The 23,559-nt window shown below is 45.4% G+C and overlaps 1 protein-coding gene across 4 annotated transcripts in view; it reads left to right on the top strand.

The window, feature by feature from the left end:
• Positions 1-19,954, top strand: part of LOC120981168 (solute carrier family 22 member 6-A-like) — a 313,139-nt gene extending 293,185 nt beyond the window's left edge. For all 4 annotated transcript variants that reach the window (XM_040410685.1, XM_040410686.1, XM_040410689.1 and 1 more), the window contains exon 11: positions 18,430-19,954. In XM_040410685.1, the coding sequence (XP_040266619.1) occupies positions 18,430-18,517 (88 nt within the window). In that variant the 3' untranslated portion in view covers positions 18,518-19,954. The remainder of the gene's footprint in view (positions 1-18,429) is intronic.
• The last annotated feature ends 3,605 nt before the right edge of the window (positions 19,955-23,559 follow it).

Here is a 23,559-nt window from a genome sequence, read left to right as displayed (position 1 = left end):
CCATACAGTCAAAAGACTGAAAGTATTCCAGTGAGGGAATTTTTTTTATTTAAAAAAGGCCAAGTTAGTTTATCTGGCGTTCAATATACTAGATACAGTTAGGCCTGCGTTTCATACATCTGGAATTAGCAAACTAATGTGCTGGGGTTGGGAAAACATATATATACCCATACTAGAATCTGTCAAAGAAAGCGGTACTCACATATAACAGTCATTCCATCTGTAATCCATACAGTCAAAAGACTGAAAGTATTCCAGTGAAGGGATTTTGCTTATAAAAAATAATATATTTCATTGTGGTGCGAGTTGAATCGCAACAATGAAGAAAAATACTATTAAGGGACGAGGACGCGGTCGTGGTGGTGTCCGTGGAGCCTCTGTTGCTGGTAGAGGACGTGGCCGTTCGGCCCCAAGCGCACACAGTAGGGAACGAACTCCCTCAACTAGCCGGCAGAATGTACCGCAATATCTCGTGGGGCCCAATGCCGCTCTTAGGATGGTAAGGCCTGAGCAGGTACAGGCATTAATCGATTGGGTGGCCGACAGTGCTTCCAGCACGTTCACCACATGGTCTTCCACCCAGTCTTCTGCGGAAAGCGCACAGGTGGCACCTGAAAACCAAGCCCATCAGTCTGTCACATCACCCCCAAGCATATCAGGGAAACGGTCTGAGCCACAAGTTATGCAGCAGTCTCTTCTTCTGTTTGAAGACTCTGCTTCCAGGGTTTCCCAGGGGCGTCCACCTAGCCCTTCCCCAGTGGAGGAAGACATACCATGCACTGACGCACAACCACTTATGTCTCCAGATGAAGAGGACATGGGAATACCACCACAGCAGAGTCACCGACTCTCTGATGATGACGAAACACAGGTGCCCACTGCCGCGTCTTTTTGCAGTGTGCAGACTGAACAGGAGGAGGTCAGGGAGGGCGACTGGGTGGAAGACGATGCAGAGGACGATGAGGTCTTAGACCCCACATGGACTGAAGGTCGTGGCGATGACTTTCACAGTTCAGAGGAAGAGGTAGTGGTGAGACCGAGACAACAGCGAAGCCAAAGAGGGAGCAGGGGGCCAAAGCAGACGAGCCGCCGCCCCCAGAGTTCGCCTGCTACTGGACATCGCCAACAGGGACCCAGCCCCACAAAGGCAGCTTCAAAGAGTTCCCTGGCATGGCACTTCTTTAAACAATGTCCTACCGACAAGACCCGAGTGACTTGCACGCTCTGCCATCAGAGCCTGAGGCGAGGCATTAACGTTCTGAACCTCAGCACAACCTGCATGACCAGGCATCTACATGCAAAGCATGAACTGCAGTGGGGTACACACCTTAAAAACCAGGCACTCGCTGAGGCTCCCCCTGCTCCCTCTACCGCTGCTGCCTCGGCTTCCGCCTCGAGAGGAATGTTGCCACCTGCCGAGCAGCAAACAGAGGATGTGCCACCGACACCACCACCACCGCCACCGTCAACTAGCGTCTCCACTATATCACACAGCAGCGTTCAGCTCTCAATATCTCAAACCTTAGAGAGGAAGCGCAAATTCCCCCCGAGTCACCCTCGAGCCCTTGGCCTGAACGCCAGCATTTCTAAACTGCTGGCCTTTGAAATGCTGTCATTCCGGCTGGTGGACACAGACAGCTTCAAACAGCTGATGGCCATGGCTGTCCCGCAGTATGTGGTTCCCAGCCGCCACTACTTCTCCAAGACAGCCGTGCCTTCCCTGCACATGCAAGTGTCCGATAAAATCAAGTGTGCACTGCGCAACGCCATTTGTGGCAAGGTCCACCTAACCACAGATACGTGGACCAGTAAGCACGGCCAGGGACGCTATATCTCACTAACTGCACACTGGATGAATGTAGTGGCGGCTGGGCCCCCGGCGGACAGTTCCTTGGCGCACGTCCTTCCGCCCCCTAGGATCGCAGGGCATCATTCTCTGCCTCCTGTAGCCTCCTCCTCCTACTCGGCTTCCTCCTCCACTGCTTCCACCAGCTCATCCGGTCAGCCACACACCTTCACCACCAACTTCAGCACAGCCCGGGGTAAACGTCAGCAGGCCATTCTGAAACTCATATGTTTGGGGGACAGGCCCCACAGCGCAAAGGAGTTGTGGCGGGGTATTGAACAACAGACCGACGAGTGGTTTCTGCCGGTGGGCCTCAAGCCAGGCCTGGTGGTATGCGATAATGGGCGAAATCTCGTGGCAGCTCTGGGACTAGCCGGTTTGACGCACATCCCTTGCCTGGCGCATGTGCTGAACTTGGTGGTGCAGAGGTTCATTCACCACTACCCCAACATGTCAGAGCTGCTGCATAAAGTGCGGGCCGTCTGTGCGCGCTTCCGCCGTTCACATCCTGCTGCTGCTCGCCTGTCTGCGCTACAGCGGAACTTCGGCCTTCCCGCTCACCGCCTCATATGCGACGTGCCCACCCGGTGGAACTCCACCTTGCACATGCTGGAGAGACTGTGCGAGCAGCAGCAGGCCATAGTGGAGTTTCAGCTGCAGCACGCTCGCGTCAGTCGTACTGCCGAACAGCACCACTTCACCACCAATGATTGGGCCTCCATGCGAGACCTGTGTGCCCTGCTGCGCTGTTTCGAGTACTCCACCAACATGGCCAGTGGCGATGACACTGTTATCAGCGTTACAATACCACTTCTATGTCTCCTTGAGAAAACACTTAGGGCAATGATGTTAGAGGAGGTGGCCCAGGTGGAGGAGGAGGAGGAGGATGAGGGCTCGTTTCTAACACTTTCGGGCCAGTCTGTTCGAAGTGGCTCAGAGGGAGGTTTGTTTAAGCAGCAGAGGACAGGTTCACAAGTCGCCAGCCAAGGCACTGTACTGGAGGACGAGGAGGATGAGGAGGAGGAGGTGGAGGGGGACGAGGATGACGCAAGTTCACAGCGGGGTGGCAGCCCAGGCCCATCACTGGTGCGTGGCTGGGGGGATACGGTGGACGATGACGATACGCCTCCCACAGAGGACAGCTTGTCCTTACCCATGGGTAGCCTGGCCCACATGAGCGAATATATGCTCCAATGCCTGCGCAACGACAGCAGAGTTGCCCACGTTTTAACGTGTGCAGACTACTGGGTGGCCACCCTGCTGGATCCCCGGTATAAAGACAATGTGCCCACTTTAATTCCTGAACTGGAGCGCGACCGTAAGATGCGCGAGTACAAGCGCACGCTGATAGAGGCGCTCTTGAGAGCATTCCCACATGTCACAGGGGAACAGGTGGAAGGTGAAGGCAGAGGAGTGGCAAGAGGTCGCCAACGCAGCTGTGTCACGGCCAGCTCATCTGAGGGCAGGGTTAGCATGGCAGAAATGTGGAAAAGTTTTGTCTCCACGCCACAGCTATCTGCACCGACACCTGATACGGAACGTGTTAGCAGGAGGCAGCATTTCACTAACATGGTTGAACAGTATGTCTGCACACCCCTCCACATCCTGACGGATGGTTCGGCCCCATTCAACTACTGGGTTTCGAAATTGTCCACGTGGCCAGAGTTAGCATGTTATGCCTTGGAGGTGCTTTCCTGCCCGGCGGCCAGCGTTTTATCTGAACGCGTATTCAGCACGGCAGGGGGCGTCATTACTGACAAGCGCAGCCGCCTGTCCACAGCCAACGTGGACAAGCTGACCTTCATAAAGATGAACCAGGCATGGATCCCACAGGACCTGTCCCTCCCTTGTGCAGAGTAGTCCTTATTAACTGCCTAAAACATGTCTTGTTGTGCTACGGGCCACTTCTTTATTTGATACAAATTTTATGAAACCCACAGTTGAATGAAACTCTTCTCTGTCTGGGCGCCGGGGCCTAACCAGATGAAAGTGGCCGGTTAAACTAACGGGTGACATGAAGCCATAACCTCTGCCATGCTACCTCTGTCTTCTGTCTGGGTGCTGAGGCCTAAGTCAAATAAAGCGGTCTTCTGCTGTGCTGGGGGATATGAAGCTTATCTCTGACCTCTCTCCTCTGTCTGGGTCCAAAGGCCTAAATCACTGAAAGAGGCCTTCTCCTGTGGTGTGTGATATGATGCCAGAATATGTGCTGTGGGGCCTCTCTCCTCTTCCTGAGTGCTGGGGTCAAATAAACTAAATTGTGGCCTACTCCTGTGGTGGTTGATATGATGCCTGATTCTCTGATGTGGAACCTCTCTCCTCTGTTTGGGTGAAGGGGTCAAAGTAACTAAATGGTGGCTTCTCCTGTGGTGGCTGATATGATGCCAGAATATGTGCTGTGGTGCCTCTCTCCTCTTCCTGGGTGCAGGGGTCAAAGTAACTAAATGGTGGCTTCTCCTGTGGTGGCTGATATGATGCCAGAATATGTGCTGTGGGGCCTCTCTCCTCTTCCTGGGTGCAGGGGTCAAAGTAACTCAATGGTGGCTTCTCCTGTGGTGGCTGATATGATGCCAGAATATGTGCTGTGGTGCCTCTCTCCTCTGTCTGGGTCCAAAGGCCTAAATCACTGAAAGAGGCCTTCTCCTGTGGTGTGTGATATGATGCCTGAATATGTGCTGTGGTGCCTCTCTCCTCTTCCTGGGTGCGGGGGTCAAAGTAACTCAATGGTGGCTTCTCCTGTGGTGGCTGATATGATGCCAGAATATGTGCTGTGGTGCCTCTCTCCTCTTCCTGGGTGCGGGGGTCAAAGTAACTCAATGGTGGCTTCTCCTGTGGTGGCTGATATGATGCCAGAATATGTGCTGTGGGGCCTCTCTCCTCTTCCTGGGTGCAGGGGTCAAAGTAACTCAATGGTGGCTTCTTCTGTGGTGGTTAGTATGATGCCAGAATATGTGCTGTGGGGCCTCTCTCCTCTTCCTGGGTGCAGGGGTCAAAGTAACTCAATGGTGGCTTCTCCTGTGGTGGCTGATATGATGCCAGAATATGTGCTGTGGTGCCTCTCTCCTCTTCCTGGGTGCGGGGGTCAAAGTAACTCAATGGTGGCTTCTCCTGTGCTGATTGATATAAAGCTGATGGTTGTGCCATCTGACATGGTTGCCAGGGTCTGATTCAATGGGGGCCTACTCCTGTGGTGGGTGATCTAAATGCCTGATTCTCTGCTGTGAAACCTCTCTCCTCCGTCTGGGTGTAGGGGTCAAAGTCTTTCAAAGTCGCCTTCTCCTGTGCTGATTGATATGAAGCTGATGGTTGTGCCATCTGACATGGTTGCCGGGGTCCCATTAAATTGTGGCCTACTCCTGTGGTGGTTGATATGATGCCTGATTCTCTGATGTGGAACCTCTCTCCTCTGTTTGGGTGAAGGGGTCAAAGTAACTAAATGGTGGCTTCTCCTGTGGTGGCTGATATGATGCCAGAATATGTGCTGTGGTGCCTCTCTCCTCTTCCTGGGTGCAGGGGTCAAAGTAACTAAATGGTGGCTTCTCCTGTGGTGGCTGATATGATGCCAGAATATGTGCTGTGGGGCCTCTCTCCTCTTCCTGGGTGCAGGGGTCAAAGTAACTCAATGGTGGCTTCTCCTGTGGTGGCTGATATGATGCCAGAATATGTGCTGTGGTGCCTCTCTCCTCTGTCTGGGTCCAAAGGCCTAAATCACTGAAAGAGGCCTTCTCCTGTGGTGTGTGATATGATGCCTGAATATGTGCTGTGGTGCCTCTCTCCTCTTCCTGGGTGCGGGGGTCAAAGTAACTCAATGGTGGCTTCTCCTGTGGTGGCTGATATGATGCCAGAATATGTGCTGTGGTGCCTCTCTCCTCTTCCTGGGTGCGGGGGTCAAAGTAACTCAATGGTGGCTTCTCCTGTGGTGGCTGATATGATGCCAGCATATGTGCTGTGGGGCCTCTCTCCTCTTCCTGGGTGCAGGGGTCAAAGTAACTCAATGGTGGCTTCTCCTGTGGTGGTTAGTATGATGCCAGAATATGTGCTGTGGGGCCTCTCTCCTCTTCCTGGGTGCAGGGGTCAAAGTAACTCAATGGTGGCTTCTCCTGTGGTGGCTGATATGATGCCAGAATATGTGCTGTGGTGCCTCTCTCCTCTTCCTGGGTGCGGGGGTCAAAGTAACTCAATGGTGGCTTCTCCTGTGCTGATTGATATAAAGCTGATGGTTGTGCCATCTGACATGGTTGCCAGGGTCTGATTCAATGGGGGCCTACTCCTGTGGTGGGTGATCTAAATGCCTGATTCTCTGCTGTGAAACCTCTCTCCTCCGTCTGGGTGTAGGGGTCAAAGTCTTTCAAAGTCGCCTTCTCCTGTGCTGATTGATATGAAGCTGATGGTTGTGCCATCTGACATGGTTGCCGGGGTCCCATTAAATTGTGGCCTACTCCTGTGGTGGTTGATATGATGCCTGATTCTCTGATGTGGAACCTCTCTCCTCTGTTTGGGTGAAGGGGTCAAAGTAACTAAATGGTGGCTTCTCCTGTGGTGGCTGATATGATGCCAGAATATGTGCTGTGGTGCCTCTCTCCTCTTCCTGGGTGCAGGGGTCAAAGTAACTAAATGGTGGCTTCTCCTGTGGTGGCTGATATGATGCCAGAATATGTGCTGTGGGGCCTCTCTCCTCTTCCTGGGTGCAGGGGTCAAAGTAACTCAATGGTGGCTTCTCCTGTGGTGGCTGATATGATGCCAGAATATGTGCTGTGGTGCCTCTCTCCTCTGTCTGGGTCCAAAGGCCTAAATCACTGAAAGAGGCCTTCTCCTGTGGTGTGTGATATGATGCCTGAATATGTGCTGTGGTGCCTCTCTCCTCTTCCTGGGTGCGGGGGTCAAAGTAACTCAATGGTGGCTTCTCCTGTGGTGGCTGATATGATGCCAGAATATGTGCTGTGGTGCCTCTCTCCTCTTCCTGGGTGCGGGGGTCAAAGTAACTCAATGGTGGCTTCTCCTGTGGTGGCTGATATGATGCCAGAATATGTGCTGTGGTGACTCTCTCCTCTTCCTGGGTGCAGGGGTCAAAGTAACTCAATGGTGGCTTCTCCTGTGGTGGTTAGTATGATGCCAGAATATGTGCTGTGGGGCCTCTCTCCTCTTCCTGGGTGCAGGGGTCAAAGTAACTCAATGGTGGCTTCTCCTGTGGTGGCTGATATGATGCCAGAATATGTGCTGTGGTGCCTCTCTCCTCTTCCTGGGTGCGGGGGTCAAAGTAACTCAATGGTGGCTTCTCCTGTGCTGATTGATATAAAGCTGATGGTTGTGCCATCTGACATGGTTGCCAGGGTCTGATTCAATGGGGGCCTACTCCTGTGGTGGGTGATCTAAATGCCTGATTCTCTGCTGTGAAACCTCTCTCCTCCATCTGGGTGTAGGGGTCAAAGTCTTTCAAAGTCGCCTTCTCCTGTGCTGATTGATATGAAGCTGATGGTTGTGCCATCTGACATGGTTGCCGGGGTCCCATTAAATTGTGGCCTACTCCTGTGGTGGTTGATATGATGCCTGATTCTCTGATGTGGAACCTCTCTCCTCTTCCTGGGTGCAGGGGTCAAAGTAACTCAATGGTGGCTTCTCCTGTGGTGGCTGATATGATGCCAGAATATGTGCTGTGGTGCCTCTCTCCTCTTCCTGGGTGCGGGGGTCAAAGTAACTCAATGGTGGCTTCTCCTGTGCTGATTGATATAAAGCTGATGGTTGTGCCATCTGACATGGTTGCCAGGGTCTGATTCAATGGGGGCCTACTCCTGTGGTGGGTGATCTAAATGCCTGATTCTCTGCTGTGAAACCTCTCTCCTCCGTCTGGGTGTAGGGGTCAAAGTCTTTCAAAGTCGCCTTCTCCTGTGCTGATTGATATGAAGCTGATGGTTGTGCCATCTGACATGGTTGCCGGGGTCCCATTAAATTGTGGCCTACTCCTGTGGTGGTTGATATGATGCCTGATTCTCTGATGTGGAACCTCTCTCCTCTGTTTGGGTGAAGGGGTCAAAGTAACTAAATGGTGGCTTCTCCTGTGGTGGCTGATATGATGCCAGAATATGTGCTGTGGGGCCTTTCTCCTCTTCCTGGGTGCAGGGGTCAAAGTAACTCAATGGTGGCTTCTCCTGTGGTGGCTGATATGATGCCAGAATATGTGCTGTGGTGCCTCTCTCCTCTTCCTGGGTGCAGGGGTCAAAGTAACTCAATGGTGGCTTCTCCTGTGGTGGCTGATATGATGCCAGAATATGTGCTGTGGTGCCTCTCTCCTCTTCCTGGGTGCAGGGGTCAAAGTAACTAAATGGTGGCTTCTCCTGTGGTGGTTGATTCTCTGCTGTGAAACCTCTCTCCTCCATCTGGGTGTAGGGGTCAAAGTCTTTCAAAGTCGCCTTCTCCTGTGCTGATTGATATAAAGCTGATGGTTGTGCCATCTGACATGGTTGCCAGGGTCTGATTCAATGGGGGCCTACTCCTGTGGTGGGTGATCTAAATGCCTGATTCTCTGCTGTGAAACCTCTCTCCTCCGTCTGGGTGTAGGGGTCAAAGTCTTTCAAAGTCGTCCTTCTCCTGTGCTGATTGATATGAAGCTGATGGTTGTGCCATCTGACATGGTTGCCGGGGTCCCATTAAATTGGGGCCTACTCCTGTGGTGGGTGATCTAAATGCCTGATTCTCTGCTTTGAAACCTCTCTCCTCCGTCCGGGTGTAGGGGTCAAAGTCTGTCAAAGTCGCCTTCTCCTGTGCTGATTGATATAAAGCTTATGCTTGTGCCATCTGACATGGTTGCCGGGGTCTGATTCAATGGTGGCCTACTCCTGTGGTGGGTGATCTAAATGCCTGATTCTCTGCTGTGTAACCTCTCTCCTCCGTCTGGGTGTAGGGGTCAAAGTAACTAAATGGTGGCCTACTCCTGTGGTGGGTGATATGATGCCTGGTTCTCTGCTGTGGGACCTCTCTCCTTTGTCTGGGTGCTGTGGTCAAAATAATAGTAAGTGACCATCTCCATTGGTGGGTGACTTGAAGCCTGATTCTGTGCTATGGGACCTCACTCCAATTAATATTGTTTAATTTTTATTTATTTTATGTTAACTCATCATTTCCCTATCTACATTTGTTTGCAGGGGATTTAACTACATTTTGCTGCCTTTTGCAGCCCTCTAGCCCTTTCCGGGTGTGTTTTACAGCCTTTTTAGTGCCCAAAAGTTCGGGTCCCCATTGACTTCTATGGGGTTCGGGTTCGGGATGAAGTTCGGGTCGAGTTCGGATCCCGAACCCGAACATTTTTCGAAAGTTCGGCCGAACTCGTCGAACCCGAACATCCAGGTGTTCGCTCAACTCTAATCAGCACCCTTTGTAGTCATGTCAGTTAAAGGTTTAACCACCGATGAATAGTTCAAGATAAATTAACGGTAGTAGTTGGTACACCCCAAAAACTCTTTCAGATTTTCGGGTCAATCCCAGTCCAACACGGCACGGACCTTCTCGGGATCCATATGAAAACCTGAGGATGATAGCAGGTAACCCAGAAATTGTACTTCCTGTACAGCAAATACACACTTTTCCATCTTAGCATACAACTTATTCTCTCTTAGGATCTGTAACGCCTGTCTCACATGATCCTGATGAGTCTCCATATTAGGTGAATAGATTAGTATGTCATCAAGGTATACAACGACAAACCTCCCCACCAGATGATGAAAGATGTCATTGACAAAGTGTTAAAAAACCGCAGGAGCATTAGTTAACCCAAAGGGCATGACCAGGTTTTCAAAATGACCCTCAGGGGTATTAAATGCGGTCTTCCACTCATCCCCCTCCTTGATCCTTACCAGATTATATGCCCCCCTCAGATCCAATTTAGAGTTCACCTTGGCACCGACAATCTGACTAAACAAATCCGGAATCAAAGGAAGCTCTCGCGAGACGCGAGATTTCCTGTGAACGCGCGCACACAGGCGCGCGCGTTCACAGGATCGGAAGGTAAGCGAGCGGATCTCTAGCCTGCCAGCGGCGATCGTTCGCTGGCAGGCTGGAGATGCGATTTTTTTAACCCCTAACAGGTATATTAGACGCTGTTTTGATAACAGCGTCTAATATACCTGCTACCTGGTCCTCTGGTGGTCCCCTTTGCTTGGATCGACCACCAGAGGACACAGGCAGCTCAGTAATAAGTAGCACAAAACACCACTACACTACACCCCCCCTGTCACTTATTAACCCCTTATTAACCCCTGATCACCCTTGATCACCCCATATAGACTCCCTGATCACCCCCCTGTCATTGATCACCCCCCTGTCATTGATCATCCCCCTGTAAGGCTCCATTCAGACGTCCATATGATTTTTACGGATCCACGGATACATGGATCGAATCCGCAAAACACATACGGACATCTGAATGGAGCCTTACAGGGGGGTGATCAATGACAGGGGGGTGATCACCCCATATAGACTCCCTGATCACCCCCCTGTCATTGATCACCCCCCTGTAAGACTCTATTCAGACGTCCGTATGTTTTTTACGGATCCACAGATACATGGATCGGATCCACAAAACACATACGGACATCTGAATGGAGCCTTACAGGGGGGTGATCAATGACAGGGGGGTGATCACCCCATATAGACTCCCTGATCACCCCCCTGTCATTGATCACCCCCCTGTCATTGATCACCCCCCTGTAAGGCTCCATTCAGACGTCGATATGATTTTTACGGATCCACGGATACATGGATCGGATCCGCAAAACACATACGGACATCTGAATGGAGCCTTACAGGGGAGTGATCAATGACAGGGGGGTGATCACCCCATATAGACTCCCTGATCATCCCCCTGTCATTGATCACCCCCCTGTAAGGCTCCATTCAGACATTTTTTTGGCCCAAGTTAGCGGAAATTTTTTTTTTTTTTTTTTTCTTACAAAGTCTCATATTCCACTAACTAAATAAAATCTCACATGAACTCACTATACCCCTCACGGAATCCAAATGCGTAAAATTTTTTAGACATTTATATTCCAGACTTCTTCTCACGCTTTAGGGCCCCTAAAATGCCAGGGCAGTATAAATACCCCACATGTGACCCCATTTCAGAAAGTAGACACCCCAAGGTATTTACTGAGGGGCATATTGAGTCCATGAAAGATTGAAATTTTTGTCCCAAGTTAGCAGAAATGGAGACTTTGTGAGAAAAAACAAAAATAAAATCAATTTCCGCTAACTTGTGGCAAAAAAAAAAATTCTATGAACTCGCCATGCCCCTCATTGAATACCTTGGGGTGTCTTCTTTCCAAAATGGGGTCACATGTGGGGTATTTATACTGCCCTGGCATTTTAGGGGCCCTAAAGCGTGAGAAGAAGTCTGGGATCCAAATGTCTAAAAATGCCCTCCTAAAAGGAATGTGGGCCCCTTTGCGCATCTAGGCTGCAAAAAAGTGTCACACATGTGGTATTGCCGTACTCAGGAGAAGTTGGGGAATGTGTTTTGGGGTGTCATTTTACATATACCAATGCTGGGTGAGAGAACTATCTCGGTCAAATGCCAACTTTGTATAAAAAAATGGGAAAAGTTGTCTTTTGCCGAGATATTTATCTCACCCAGCATGGGTATATGTAAAATGACACCCCAAAACACATTGCCCAACTTCTCCTGAGTACGGCAATACCACATGTGTGACACTTTTTTGCAGCCTAGGTGGGCAAAGGGGCCCAAATTCCAAAGAGCACCTTTAGGATTTCACAGGTCATTTTTTACACATTTTGATTTCAAACTACTTACCACACATTAGGGGGGGCCCTAGAATGCCAGGGCAGTATAACTACCCCACAAGTGACCCCATTTTGGAAAGAAGACACCCCAAGGTATTCCGTGAGGCGCATGGCGAGTTTTTTAGAATTTTTTATTTTTTGTCACAAGTTAGCGGAAAATGATGATTTTTTTTTTTTTTTTCTTACAAAGTCTCATATTCCACTAACTTGTGACAAAAAATAAAAAATTCTAGGAACTCGCCATGCCCCTCACGGAATACCTTGGGTGTCTTCTTTCCAAAATGGGGTCACTTGTGGGGTAGTTATACTGCCCTGGCATTTTAGGGGCCCAAATGCATGCAAAGTAGTTTGAAATCAAAATCTGTAAAAAATGGCCGGTGAAATCCGAAAGGTGCTCTTTGGAATATGGGCCCCTTTGCCCACCTAGGTTGCAAAAAAGTGTCACACATCTGGTATCGCCGTACTCAGGAGAAGTTGGGCAATGTGTTTTGGGGTGTCATTTTACATATACCCATGCTGGGTGAGAGAAATATCTTGGCAAAAGACAACTTTTCCAATTTTTTTATACAAAGTTGGCATTTGACCAAGATATTTATCTCACCCAGCATGGGTATATGTAAAATGACACCCCAAAAAACATTGCCCAACTTCTCCTGAGTACGGAGATACCACATGTGTGACACTTTTTTGCAGCCTAGGTGGGCAAAGGGGCCCACATTCCAAAGAGCACCTTTCGGATTTCACCGGCCATTTTTTACAGATTTTGATTTCAAACTACTTACCACACATTAGGGCCCCTAGAATGCCAGGGCAGTATAACTACCCCACAAGTGACCCCATTTTGGAAAGAAGACACCCCAAGGTATTCGCTGATGGGCATAGTGAGTTCATAGAAGTTTTTATTTTTTGTCACAAGTTAGTGGAATATGAGACTTTGTAAGAAAAAATAAATAAAAAAATCATCATTTTCCGCTAACTTGTGACAAAAAATAAAAAGTTCTATGAACTCACTATGCCCATCAGCGAATACCTTAGGGTGTCTACTTTCCGAAATGGGGTCATTTGTGGGGTGTTTGTACTGTCTGGCCATTGTAGAACCTCAGGAAACATGACAGGTGCTCAGAAAGTCAGAGCTGCTTCAAAAAGCGGAAATTCACATTTTTGTACCATAGTTTGTAAACGCTATAACTTTTACCCAAACCATTTTTTTTACCAAAACATTTTTTTTTTATCAAAGACATGTAGAACAATAAATTTAGAGCAAAATTTATATATGGATGTCGTTTTTTTTGCAAAATTTTACAACTGAATCTGAAAAATGTCATTTTTTTGCAAAAAAATCGTTCAATTTCGATTAATAACAAAAAAAGTAAAAATGTCAGCAGCAATGAAATACCACCAAATGAAAGCTCTATTAGTGAGAAGAAAAGGAGGTAAAATTCATTTGGGTGGTAAGTTGCATGACCGAGCAATAAACGGTGAAAGTAGGGTAGGTCAGAAGTGTAAAAAGTGGCCTGGTCTTTAAGGGTGTTTAAGATATAGGGGCTGAGGTGGTTAAGGTAGGGGGGCTGAAGTGGTTAAATTAATGTCATTCACTACCTGCGACAGGCATTTTTGGGCAAGAGGTGCTGAGTCAATTGCAAAGACAGAAATACTATTCACTAATGCACTAGTAGTCAACCCGTGAATGCGTACAAACTGTCCATCAATCAAGTTAACTCCTGCCCCACTGTTGATAAATGCTTCGATTTTCCCAGTTTTGGACTGTCAAAGGAAGCAGTACCCTTATTGGACAGTACGTCCTGAAGGTGAGAACCCCTAGATCTCTCCCTCAGGCGTCTATTAAGACATACAGCAAGAGACATAGCTGCTTCCAATGACTCAGGATTTTCATGAAAAGCCAATGCACCCTGCAGTCTCTCAGAGAGACCCTGGCAGAATTGGCTATGGAGAGCAGAATCGTTCCACTCTGTATCCGTAGCCCATCTCCTAAATTCTGAGCAATAGGTCTCCGCAGAACGTTCTCCGTGCCGCAAACCCCGTAACTTGGTCTCGGCCTGAGAGATCCGATGCGGGTCATTATAGATAAGACCCAAGGCTCTAAAGAATTCTTCTACCGACCGGAGGGACGGTGATCCGGTCGGCAGAGAAAAAGCCCAAGACTGGGCATCCTCTTTTAGCAATGAAATAATCATACCCACCTGTTGACACTCATCCCCAGAAGAGTATGGACGCAGCCTAAAGTATAATTTACATGACTCCCTGAACCGGATGAAATTGTCACTACCCCCGGAAAACCTGTCCGGGAGAGCTACCTTCGGTTCAGGGAAGGCCTGGAACCCACCACCGGAACCAGCAGCCTGTGGACTCTGAATCTGCAAAACCATCGCATGGAGGTCTGCTACCTCCAAAGTCAAATTTTGCAGCTGTTTGACCAGTGCAGTCATAGCATCCATAGCTGCACAGATCAGAACAAAAAATGCCAGTATTGGCTCTGGATAATGTCACAGATGTTGTAGGGGAGAACACCAAAGGACAACAAGAAGGAAGGGAAAAGACACTAGGCCTCACCGCTAGGGAAGGAAAAGGGTCACCACCTATTAAACCCTGCTCCTGACCCTAACTCCTATCCGTATGGGCACCTCTCGATGGTAGAGATGCCCATACACAGGAACCTAGAAAACCCTGGTGGCCCTCAGATGCCCTAATAGTAATGACCGGGCAGAGACAACCCTTGGTGAAGGAACCAGCGTCTCGCTGAGGCCTAGTAAACAACAAAGGTGGGGGGAATACAAAACACAACAAGCAGAACACTTAACTTCTGAGGCTGATGGATGATGGACGAACAGGACTTCACCATGAACCACACTCCAGCTCTTCCAAAAAATCAAATGAAGCTATCCAGAGCAAGGAGTGATGGGTAAAGTCAGACTAAATAGGGGGAGGTGAAGGTCACATGATCCACACCTGAACAGGGGGTGTGGACATACCAGCAACACACAGACAAAGTGAAACCAAAAGAGGCTGTGTATTATTGGAAAAAAAAAGGGCTTATTAGTCGTTGTGTGGTGAAGTGAGAAAATTACAGCCTTTTTGGTGTGAATTAGTTGAAAACAAAAAGTATTATTTATCATTTAGGGTTTTTTTAAGAGGGGGGATTTCGTTAGGCATGTTTTTAAACCAATTTTATATTTTTTGTTCTTTTAAACATATGTATTTGACATGTATTTGTACTGGCCTGTAGTAAAATTGATATCCAATGACAGTCTAATATACCTCCAGCCACATAATCACTTGATGTTTTGGGGCCTGTACTCGCGTGGCCTAAAATAAATTTTTTCTAGGCTCCAGCAGTGCACATTTTTAGGAAATTTCCCTTTAAGACGCATAAAAATGGCCCCTGATTAAAATACATATTTTTTGGGGGAATTTTTGCCATTGATCCCCCGCTAGTATGTCACTGTCCATGTTGTGGGACGATTTGTGCACTTCTTGTAAGTATTTGGTGGCTGCAAATATGGCCTGAAGGTTTTACAGGTTTGCCTGCCATTAAAGTGAATGGGGCCTATTCGCATTCGCGAATCATCCCGGCCGATGTTCGTCCATCTCTACTCATCATCACTACTTGCCACCTACTGGAGTAAGCAGCCGATCTCTCCTCCAGATCTTGGCTGGGCAGTAACTGCTGACTGTCTTCTAGTAGCTTATCCTCGTTAATAAGGGGAGGAGCCTACGGGATATAATTCTTCTCGTGCTGAGGGTACAGAAAATGACAGAGGCAGGTTGAGGACAGGTGAGGGCACAGGGCCTGCTCCTGGGCCATGCCAACTAAGCGTCGTGTCAGAAGAACCCACCGACTCTTAGCTGAGGGTGTCTGATGTCACTTGCGAAGTAGTAGAAGACCGATTCAACCACTCAAGCACCACTTGGTTGCTAGTCAAGACACGACCGCTAGAAGACACTGGAAGCTCAGGCCTCTTGCTGCGACTCCTGCTGCCACCCCCTTTCTTCTGCTGCTACTTGCGCCTGCCCCTGAACAGGGGGTGTGGACATACCAGCAACACACAGACAAAGTGAAACCAAAAGAGGCTGTGTATTATTGGAAAAAAAAAGGGCTTATTAGTCGTTGTGTGGTGAAGTGAGAAAATTACAGCCTTTTTGGTGTGAATTAGTTGAAAACAAAAAGTATTATTTATCATTTAGGTTTTTTTTAAGAGGGGGGATTTCGTTAGACATGTTTTTAAACCAATTTTATATTTTTTGTTCTTTTAAACATATGTATTTGACATGTATTTGTACTGGCCTGTAGTGAAATTGATATCCAATGACAGTCTAATATACCTCCAGCCACATAATCACTTGATGTTTTGGGGCCTGTACTCACGTGGCCTAAAATACATTTTTTCTAGGCTCCAGCAGTGCACATTTTTAGGAAATTTCCCTTTAAGACGCATAAAAATGGCCCCTGATTAGAATACATATTTTTTGGGGGAATTTTTGCCATTGATCCCCCGCTGGTATGTCACTGTCCATGTTGTGGGACGATTTGTGCACTTCTTGTAAGTATTTGGTGGCTGCAAATATGGCCTGAAGGTTTTACAGGTTTGCCTGCCATTAAAGTGAATGGGGCCTATTCGCATTCGCGAATCATCCCGGCCGATGTTCGTCCATCTCTACTCATCATCACTACTTGCCACCTACTGGAGTAAGCAGCCGATCTCTCCTCCAGATCTTGGCTGGGCAGTAACTGCTGACTGTCTTCTAGTAGCTTATCCTCGTTAATAAGGGGAGGAGCCTACGGGATATAATACTTCTCGTGCTGAGGGTACAGAAAATGACAGAGGCAGGTTGAGGACAGGTGAGGGCACAGGGCCTGCTCCTGGGCCATGCCAACTAAGCGTCGTGTCAGAAGAACCCACCGACTCTTAGCTGAGGGTGTCTGATGTCACTTGCGAAGTAGTAGAAGACCGATTCAACCACTCAAGCACCACTTGGTTGCTGGTCAAGACACGACCGCTAGAAGACACTGGAAGCTCAGGCCTCTTGCTGCGACTCCTGCTGCCACCCCCTTTCTTCTGCTGCTACTTGCGCCTGCCCCAGAAACATTTTGGCCACTGCCCGTTCCCTTTGAAGGGCCTGTCACTTGTCTGTCTGACATACTGCAAAATAAAAGAATGAAAGTAAAAGTAAATTAATACACTCCATAAAAGGCAGTAGAACAATGTAAGTTCACAGCAAAATGGCTAATAAGACGTAGTTTTTTTTATTATTAATACACCACAAAAATGTGTCTAAAACAATGTATGTTCACCGCTTAATGGTTATTAAGACGTACATCTTTTTCTTATTCATACACCACAAAAATTGCTATAAAGAAACGCACGGTCACCGCAAAACAGCTAATAAGAAGTAGTTGTTTTTTTTACTAATACACCACAATCTATATAAAACAATGTACGTTCACTGCTGAATGGCTAATAAGACTTACTTTTTTTTATTAATAGACCACAAAAATGTCTATAAAGAAATGCACGTTCACCGCAAAATGGCTAATAAGTTGTACATAAAGTATAGTTCTTATTAATACACCACATAAATGGCTGTATCACACAGCATTTGCACCCCAATAACAAGCAAGGTTACCTGGAATTACTGAGCTATCATATAGTGCAAACTTTAAAGCAGCAGTATAACAGCAATTTGGATCCCCAATTAGTGGAGCAATGTGTAATAGAATCTCTCCTATTACCCAGGCTGTACATTCCCCTATTGGACCCTGTTCTCCTTTTATAGTGTAGATAATGCCTCCCTACCCTTTCCCTACACCTTGAATGATCTTTCCCTGAACTTGTAAATCTTTTTTTCAGCACAATAAAGTCTTTCCTAATACTTTCCCTAGTGCCTGTCACGTCTCTCCCTGCACTAAGTTGACTGGAAAATGGCTGAATCCAAATTGGCTGAGGCTATTTATAGGGCTGTGACATCACAGGGGCTTGCTGGCTGCTGATTGGCTGCATGCATGGCATTGTGGTTGATCCCTCGTTCCCAGAGTTCTTTGCTCCATGTCCTAACATGTGCAGCAGCCATTTTAGGAAAAAATTTGATTTGTTACCACAAATTAAAAACACAACTGGATAACCAGTCCTTAACTCCCTCAAAGCTTTCCTTGATTAAATTTCCTAAAATCTACCTAATTATATCTCCCTGTTTTCTCTCTATAGTGCCCATATCACACTACATTAGTGGCTTGTGCCTGTAATAGTTTTTTTTTTTGCCAGACACTGCCACATGACACCCTACCAGGTCAGAAGCTAAACACAGAATGGCTTTCTATGACACTCTTAGCAAAGGACCCTGCTGAATTCTTTCCGTGACTGACTAATAAGACTGTCTGCTTCTGAGCCAATCAGGGCAATCGCTTCCTCCACTTCCAGTGTTATATGATCCTCCATCTTCTCCGTCCCTCATGGTTTTTCCCACTAATATCCACAGTTAAAATGACGCTGGGCGCAGTTTTTACGTTATTCATCTGAAATGAATCAGTAATCTTCAGATTTGTTTGGCAGATAATTTTTTGTGAAATTCATAATGATTCCTATTTGTTTAGAATTGATTCTTCTTTACCATGATCATAAAAAAAGCTACTTTATCATACAGGAAAATTACAGCGTAAGACATACATTTATGATTGTATACTGGTTATATAATTTTGAGGTTATTATTATGTATATTATAGAGATGAAATTTTTATGACAAAAATAGATAAGAGTTTCCTTTTTTATTTTGTTCTATAGGTTAAAAAAGGCACCAGAAAAAGAAGAGAAGAAAGAAATTGTGCCTCTACAGACAGTACCCACAAACTCTGTACATGTGGCCATTTGATATCAGTGGTGCCAATGAAGCTTGCCAAAAAGATCACTCTAATGCTCCCAGAATACTAAGTACTGGCGTACATATGGGTGCTTCTGAGAACTGAAGAGAATATAATCTGAGAAGGGACTGGGTCTTCTTTAGAACCCTAAAACATACAAAGGCTTCCCTACCGGTGGCATAATGCCAGTGTAGCATTGGCTAAATGACTAAAAGACCAATAAAAGACTTTTATAATGGATATATACAGTACCATAATGCAAGGAGGCTATAGCTCTTATGCTAAATCTTTATTGTGATTTTCTCTAATTAAAAATAGGAACAAAATCCAAATCCCAGGTCAGGAGAGCAGCAAAAAATAGAGTTAGACATGGAACCAGATCATGATTTGGGTGGCCTATAGGTAGGTAATAGTTCAATCCCCTTTCTTCTAATCTATATAGGTTTTAGTGATGTACTATGCACTGTCCACCTGCACAAAGAAGACTGTTGGTACAAAGCCTGCATCATTTTAATTCATAAAAATCAATCTGGTAAAAAGCTACTGTTCCCACCCTCACAAAGCTCTAAGCATCTGATAATGTTGCTTGGTCAGTAATTCAGTAATCCATCAAACACATAAAGGGATCACATTCTGAAACTTATTTGTCTAGATAAACATCTCATAGACATTAGATGGTTGGCCAGTCCCTCTGACATTACTGTAAAGTGTATAGGCCCTTTTAGAAAAAGAAATGTGATATTGATTTTAGTCATCAACTGAAAGGATGATGTATTTTATCCTATCAGGAAGTGGTTTTAAAATCTATGCACGCATTTGGGGGAAATTTTTTATCATTGCATTTACTAATTTTGGGCTAAAAATCTTTTTCAACTGCCTTTATTAAATATTTTCAACTGTTTTAGTTTTACAGCTTTTAAGTTTAGTGTATCAGTGTTCAGAGCAGATCATTTCCTTCTGGTTTACACAATGTGTCAATGAGCTGCTCTGATGACTTGATCTGTAGCCCTTATCTCTGAGCTCCTGACAGCTCATTAACATGCATTTCAGCTAAATTCTTATCAAACTTAGCGCTCATGCACACGCCCATTGCTGTTTTTGAGGTCTACAAATCGTAGATCCACAATGCACGGATACTATCCAAGAGCCTGCCACCATTTTAATTTTCACCTGCAGAAATGTCCTATTCTTGTCCACAAAACAGAGAAGAAAAGGATATGTTTTTTTAGTGTTTTTTTTTGCAGGGAACAACACACATCTTCTGCGGACCCTTTGGAGTGAAGGGTCCGCATCTAATCAGCTAAAAATGCAGATCAGATGCTGACAAAAACCACTGTCTTGTGCATGAGACCTTATAAAATTTCAACTATAATGAGTGTTTATGAACTGTCAGGAAAGAACATATTAGGGCTACAGATCTAGCCATCAGAGGAGCACCCTGATGGATGCAGTGTAAAACAGAAAAAAATTTACTAAAAGTGAAGGCTGTAGAACAAAAACTTTTTAAAATGTTTAATAAAGAACAATTCAAAAATAATTTTTAGCTGAAAAGGAGTAAAATGCAATGATAAAAAGAAATTGTCCCCAAAGATGTTTATAGCCTTTAAGTATCAGCAAATCCAATGATGAGTATACATATCAAACAAAAAAAAAAGAAGAAGAGAAAAGATATAGTGGCAATTATCTGCAAAAAGACAAAAAGGAGAACCCTTTACATGTGCCAATACTCATCCCTGATAACAGCCTTGTGTAAAGGTGCCGCAGATCACCCAATAAACAAGCAAACATTTGTTGAGTCTGGCACCAACATAATCCTTTGTGAGCAGGACAGCACAACAAATCTGTATGGAATCTGTAGCAATTGTTCATCCCTATACAGTGGAGGTGATAATCTTGATTATAATTTATTGCCATAGTATTTACTATAGCAATTGTTCATCCCTATACAGTGGAGGTGATAATCTTGATTATAATTTATTGCCATAGTATTTACTGTATGCATTTCTGCACTAAAGTAGCTAAGTGCGTCATCAGGGGTATCATGGCATGTTTGAAACAGCACCATCGGGTACTAAGTAATGTAACTGGCCAAAATAGCCGTGCTAAGAGGCTATTTAAAGTGTAACTGTCATTTTTATTTTTATTTTTATTTTTTTGTGATGTATGGGGGCAGTGATACTACCATTTTTGTATTATACTTTAATTACTGAAATTGTACATTTCTATTAGAAAAATAGCTCTAAGGGTACTTTTCACACTAGCGTTTTTCTTTTCCGGCGCTGAGTTCCGTCCTAGGGGCTCAAATCCAGAAAATAACTGATCAGTTTTATCCCCATGCATTCTGAATGGAGAGTCAGTCCTTCAGGATGCATCAGGATGTCTTCAGTCTTTTTGACTGATCAGGCTTTTCAGAAAAACGTAGCATGTTGTATTTTTACCTCCGGCCAAAAATCCTGAACACTTTGACTGAACGACGGATCCAGCCATTGACTTGCATTAACGCCGGATCTGGCGCTGTGTGTTCAGTCAAACCGGATCCGGCTTTTGCATGTTAAACCCGAAAAATGTGAAAAAAAAGTTAAAGTCCATAAATGGCAGATACGTTTTTTTCAATGCTCTTTTTCATTGTGATCAAAATCCTGATCAGGATTCAAATGTAATCCGTTTTCACACGTTTTTCCGGATTCGGCGGGCAGTTCCGGAGATGGAATTGAACGCCGGATTCAAACAACGTTAGTGTGAAAGTAGTCTAAATTGGCCCATTTTAAGCCTTAGCAATGCTCCTCTGTTTTCTGTTTACATAACTGTGGAGACGTGCTCCACACTGACTGTGTTATGTAAACAGAAAACAAAGGAGCATTGCTAAGGCTCAAAATGGGCCACTTTAGAGCTATTTTTCTAATAGAAATGTACAATTTAAGTAATTAAAGTATATTAAAGTATATTCCAAAAATGGTCAGTATCACTGCCCTAATACATTACACAAATAAAAAAGAATGATAGTTACACTTTAAATACCTCCAATCCCCACCTCCCCTATTGCTTCACTCAGACAGATAACAGATCACATTGCAGTGAAATATTTCACTCACAAGTTCCGTTCCTCACCTCGTATATTTTTTCCCTGTTATTAGCCTGATGACCATGGGTTTCAGTCTGAAACATATTTTTAATATATGCCAATAAACAGTGTCTTTGAGTTGCTCTGAACAGGCTATTTCCAAGTATCTAAAAGTGCCCAATATACTGTATATAAGACAAAAATTTATGAAAATTGTCAATTTTAACCATTTCAACCATCATACACTTGAATTGGGTAAAATTAATGAAAAACAATGCCCACCCCCATTGTCTGGGAAAAAAAATCAGCTGCGTTTGAATTTTTTGTTTGAAAACATATCCCGAGAACATTCCCAAAAAGATAGGTCACATGAAACATGCATGTCTAGTATGAATGACTGCAACTTCCAATATGGACTAAAATATGTATGACTGCATTGTTGGAATTACAGTACATCAGACAAATTTTCATTCAGAGATTATCCAACCATAAGGTTACTTCTATCTAATGTGTATTGTCAGCTTAAAGAGGACCTTTCACCACTCCTGACACGCCTGTTTTAATAGCTTCATGCATTCCCCATGCAATAACAATTCTGGAACATCTATTCTTATGGCTCTATGTTATGTAATTCCTTTATTATTTCTACTAGAAGTTATGAATGAATTGCTAGCAGTCTGCACTGATTAGATAGAGTGAGTCTGTGCAGGGTCATGCCCCCAACTTGTTACCTCCCCTCTGTATCCTTACTGCAGACTGCTAGCATTCATAACCTCTGGTAGAAATAATAAAGGAATGGCACAAAATGGAGTCATAAGAATAGATGTTCCAGAATTGTTATTACATGTGGAATGCATGAAGCTATTAAAACAGGCATGTCAGGAGTGATGAAAGGTCCTCTTTCAAGTCTTCTCTACCTACTTCAGATATTTAGTTATTTTTCTGAAAACGTTACATGGGATCTAAATTACACTTACATTCACTCAAAGTAGAAAAAAAAAAGTTTGTAGACACGCTTTTGCAAAGCTCACATATAATTCAGTTGTGTTTTGGATGTCCAGGGAGACTTGAATATTGTTAGGCTACATGAATAGATGTACGTATAACTGCTGCAATGTAACTAATGAAATAAATGAATAAATAAATAACATATATGATGTGCAATAATTGATGATGGCTTTTATTAAAGGGTTCTTATAAGAATAGGTTATTGTCCACAGGTATTTTGAAAATACTGTACTGTGTTTCTGGAGTTACTATAGCCTCCACAGAGAGATTTCATCAGTGTTTAGGCAGCTTTTACATTGATGCCACTGTTTTTGGTTCTACATACTTGCAAACTTTATGGGTCATTTATCAAACTGGTGTAAAGTAGAACTGGCTTAGTTGCCTATATCAATTAATCAGATTCCACCTTTCATTTTCCAAAGTAGCTGTGAAAAATGAAAGGTGGAATTTTATTGGTTGCTATGGTTTTACTTTACACCATTAGATCCCAAATCATAGGACAGTTAGAGCAAAAAGAACCTGTTGTCACAGCGCTTTCCCCTTTAGATCCCCTCTGTTGGGTCTTAGCACTGCGGCATGAAGAGGGATTGGCCTTCAAAACATCCCTATATATTTAATTTGTATTAATGTTTGTTCCAGCTTGTCGCTGCCAGGTCTTGAACCCACAACATATAGTATGTAAGGCAGAAAACATACCAGTTAAGCAATGGACTTAAGGGGTTGTGCACTAATTTCCAGACCTCTCAGACTGGCGGGACCCGTGTTGGTGATCATACTTACCTGATATCCTTCATTGGGTCCCAGCTTGTTCGCTCCTCGGCCTCCACTGCTTGTCTCTGATCCCTAAACTTCCTGTTTGACACCACTGCAGCCAATCACTGGCTACAACTCAACTTGTATCATGTCATATGGTCACGTGACACAAGGGGAGCAGATCACCACTGCGGCCAGTGATGAGAATCCGGAAGTTTACCTGGAGGGATC

This window comes from Bufo bufo, chromosome 10 (assembly GCF_905171765.1).
Source record: "Bufo bufo chromosome 10, aBufBuf1.1, whole genome shotgun sequence".
NCBI lineage: Eukaryota > Metazoa > Chordata > Amphibia > Anura > Bufonidae > Bufo > Bufo bufo.
The sequence above is the reverse complement of the archived record's forward strand: the minus strand, read 5'-3'. Positions and strand labels throughout refer to the sequence as shown.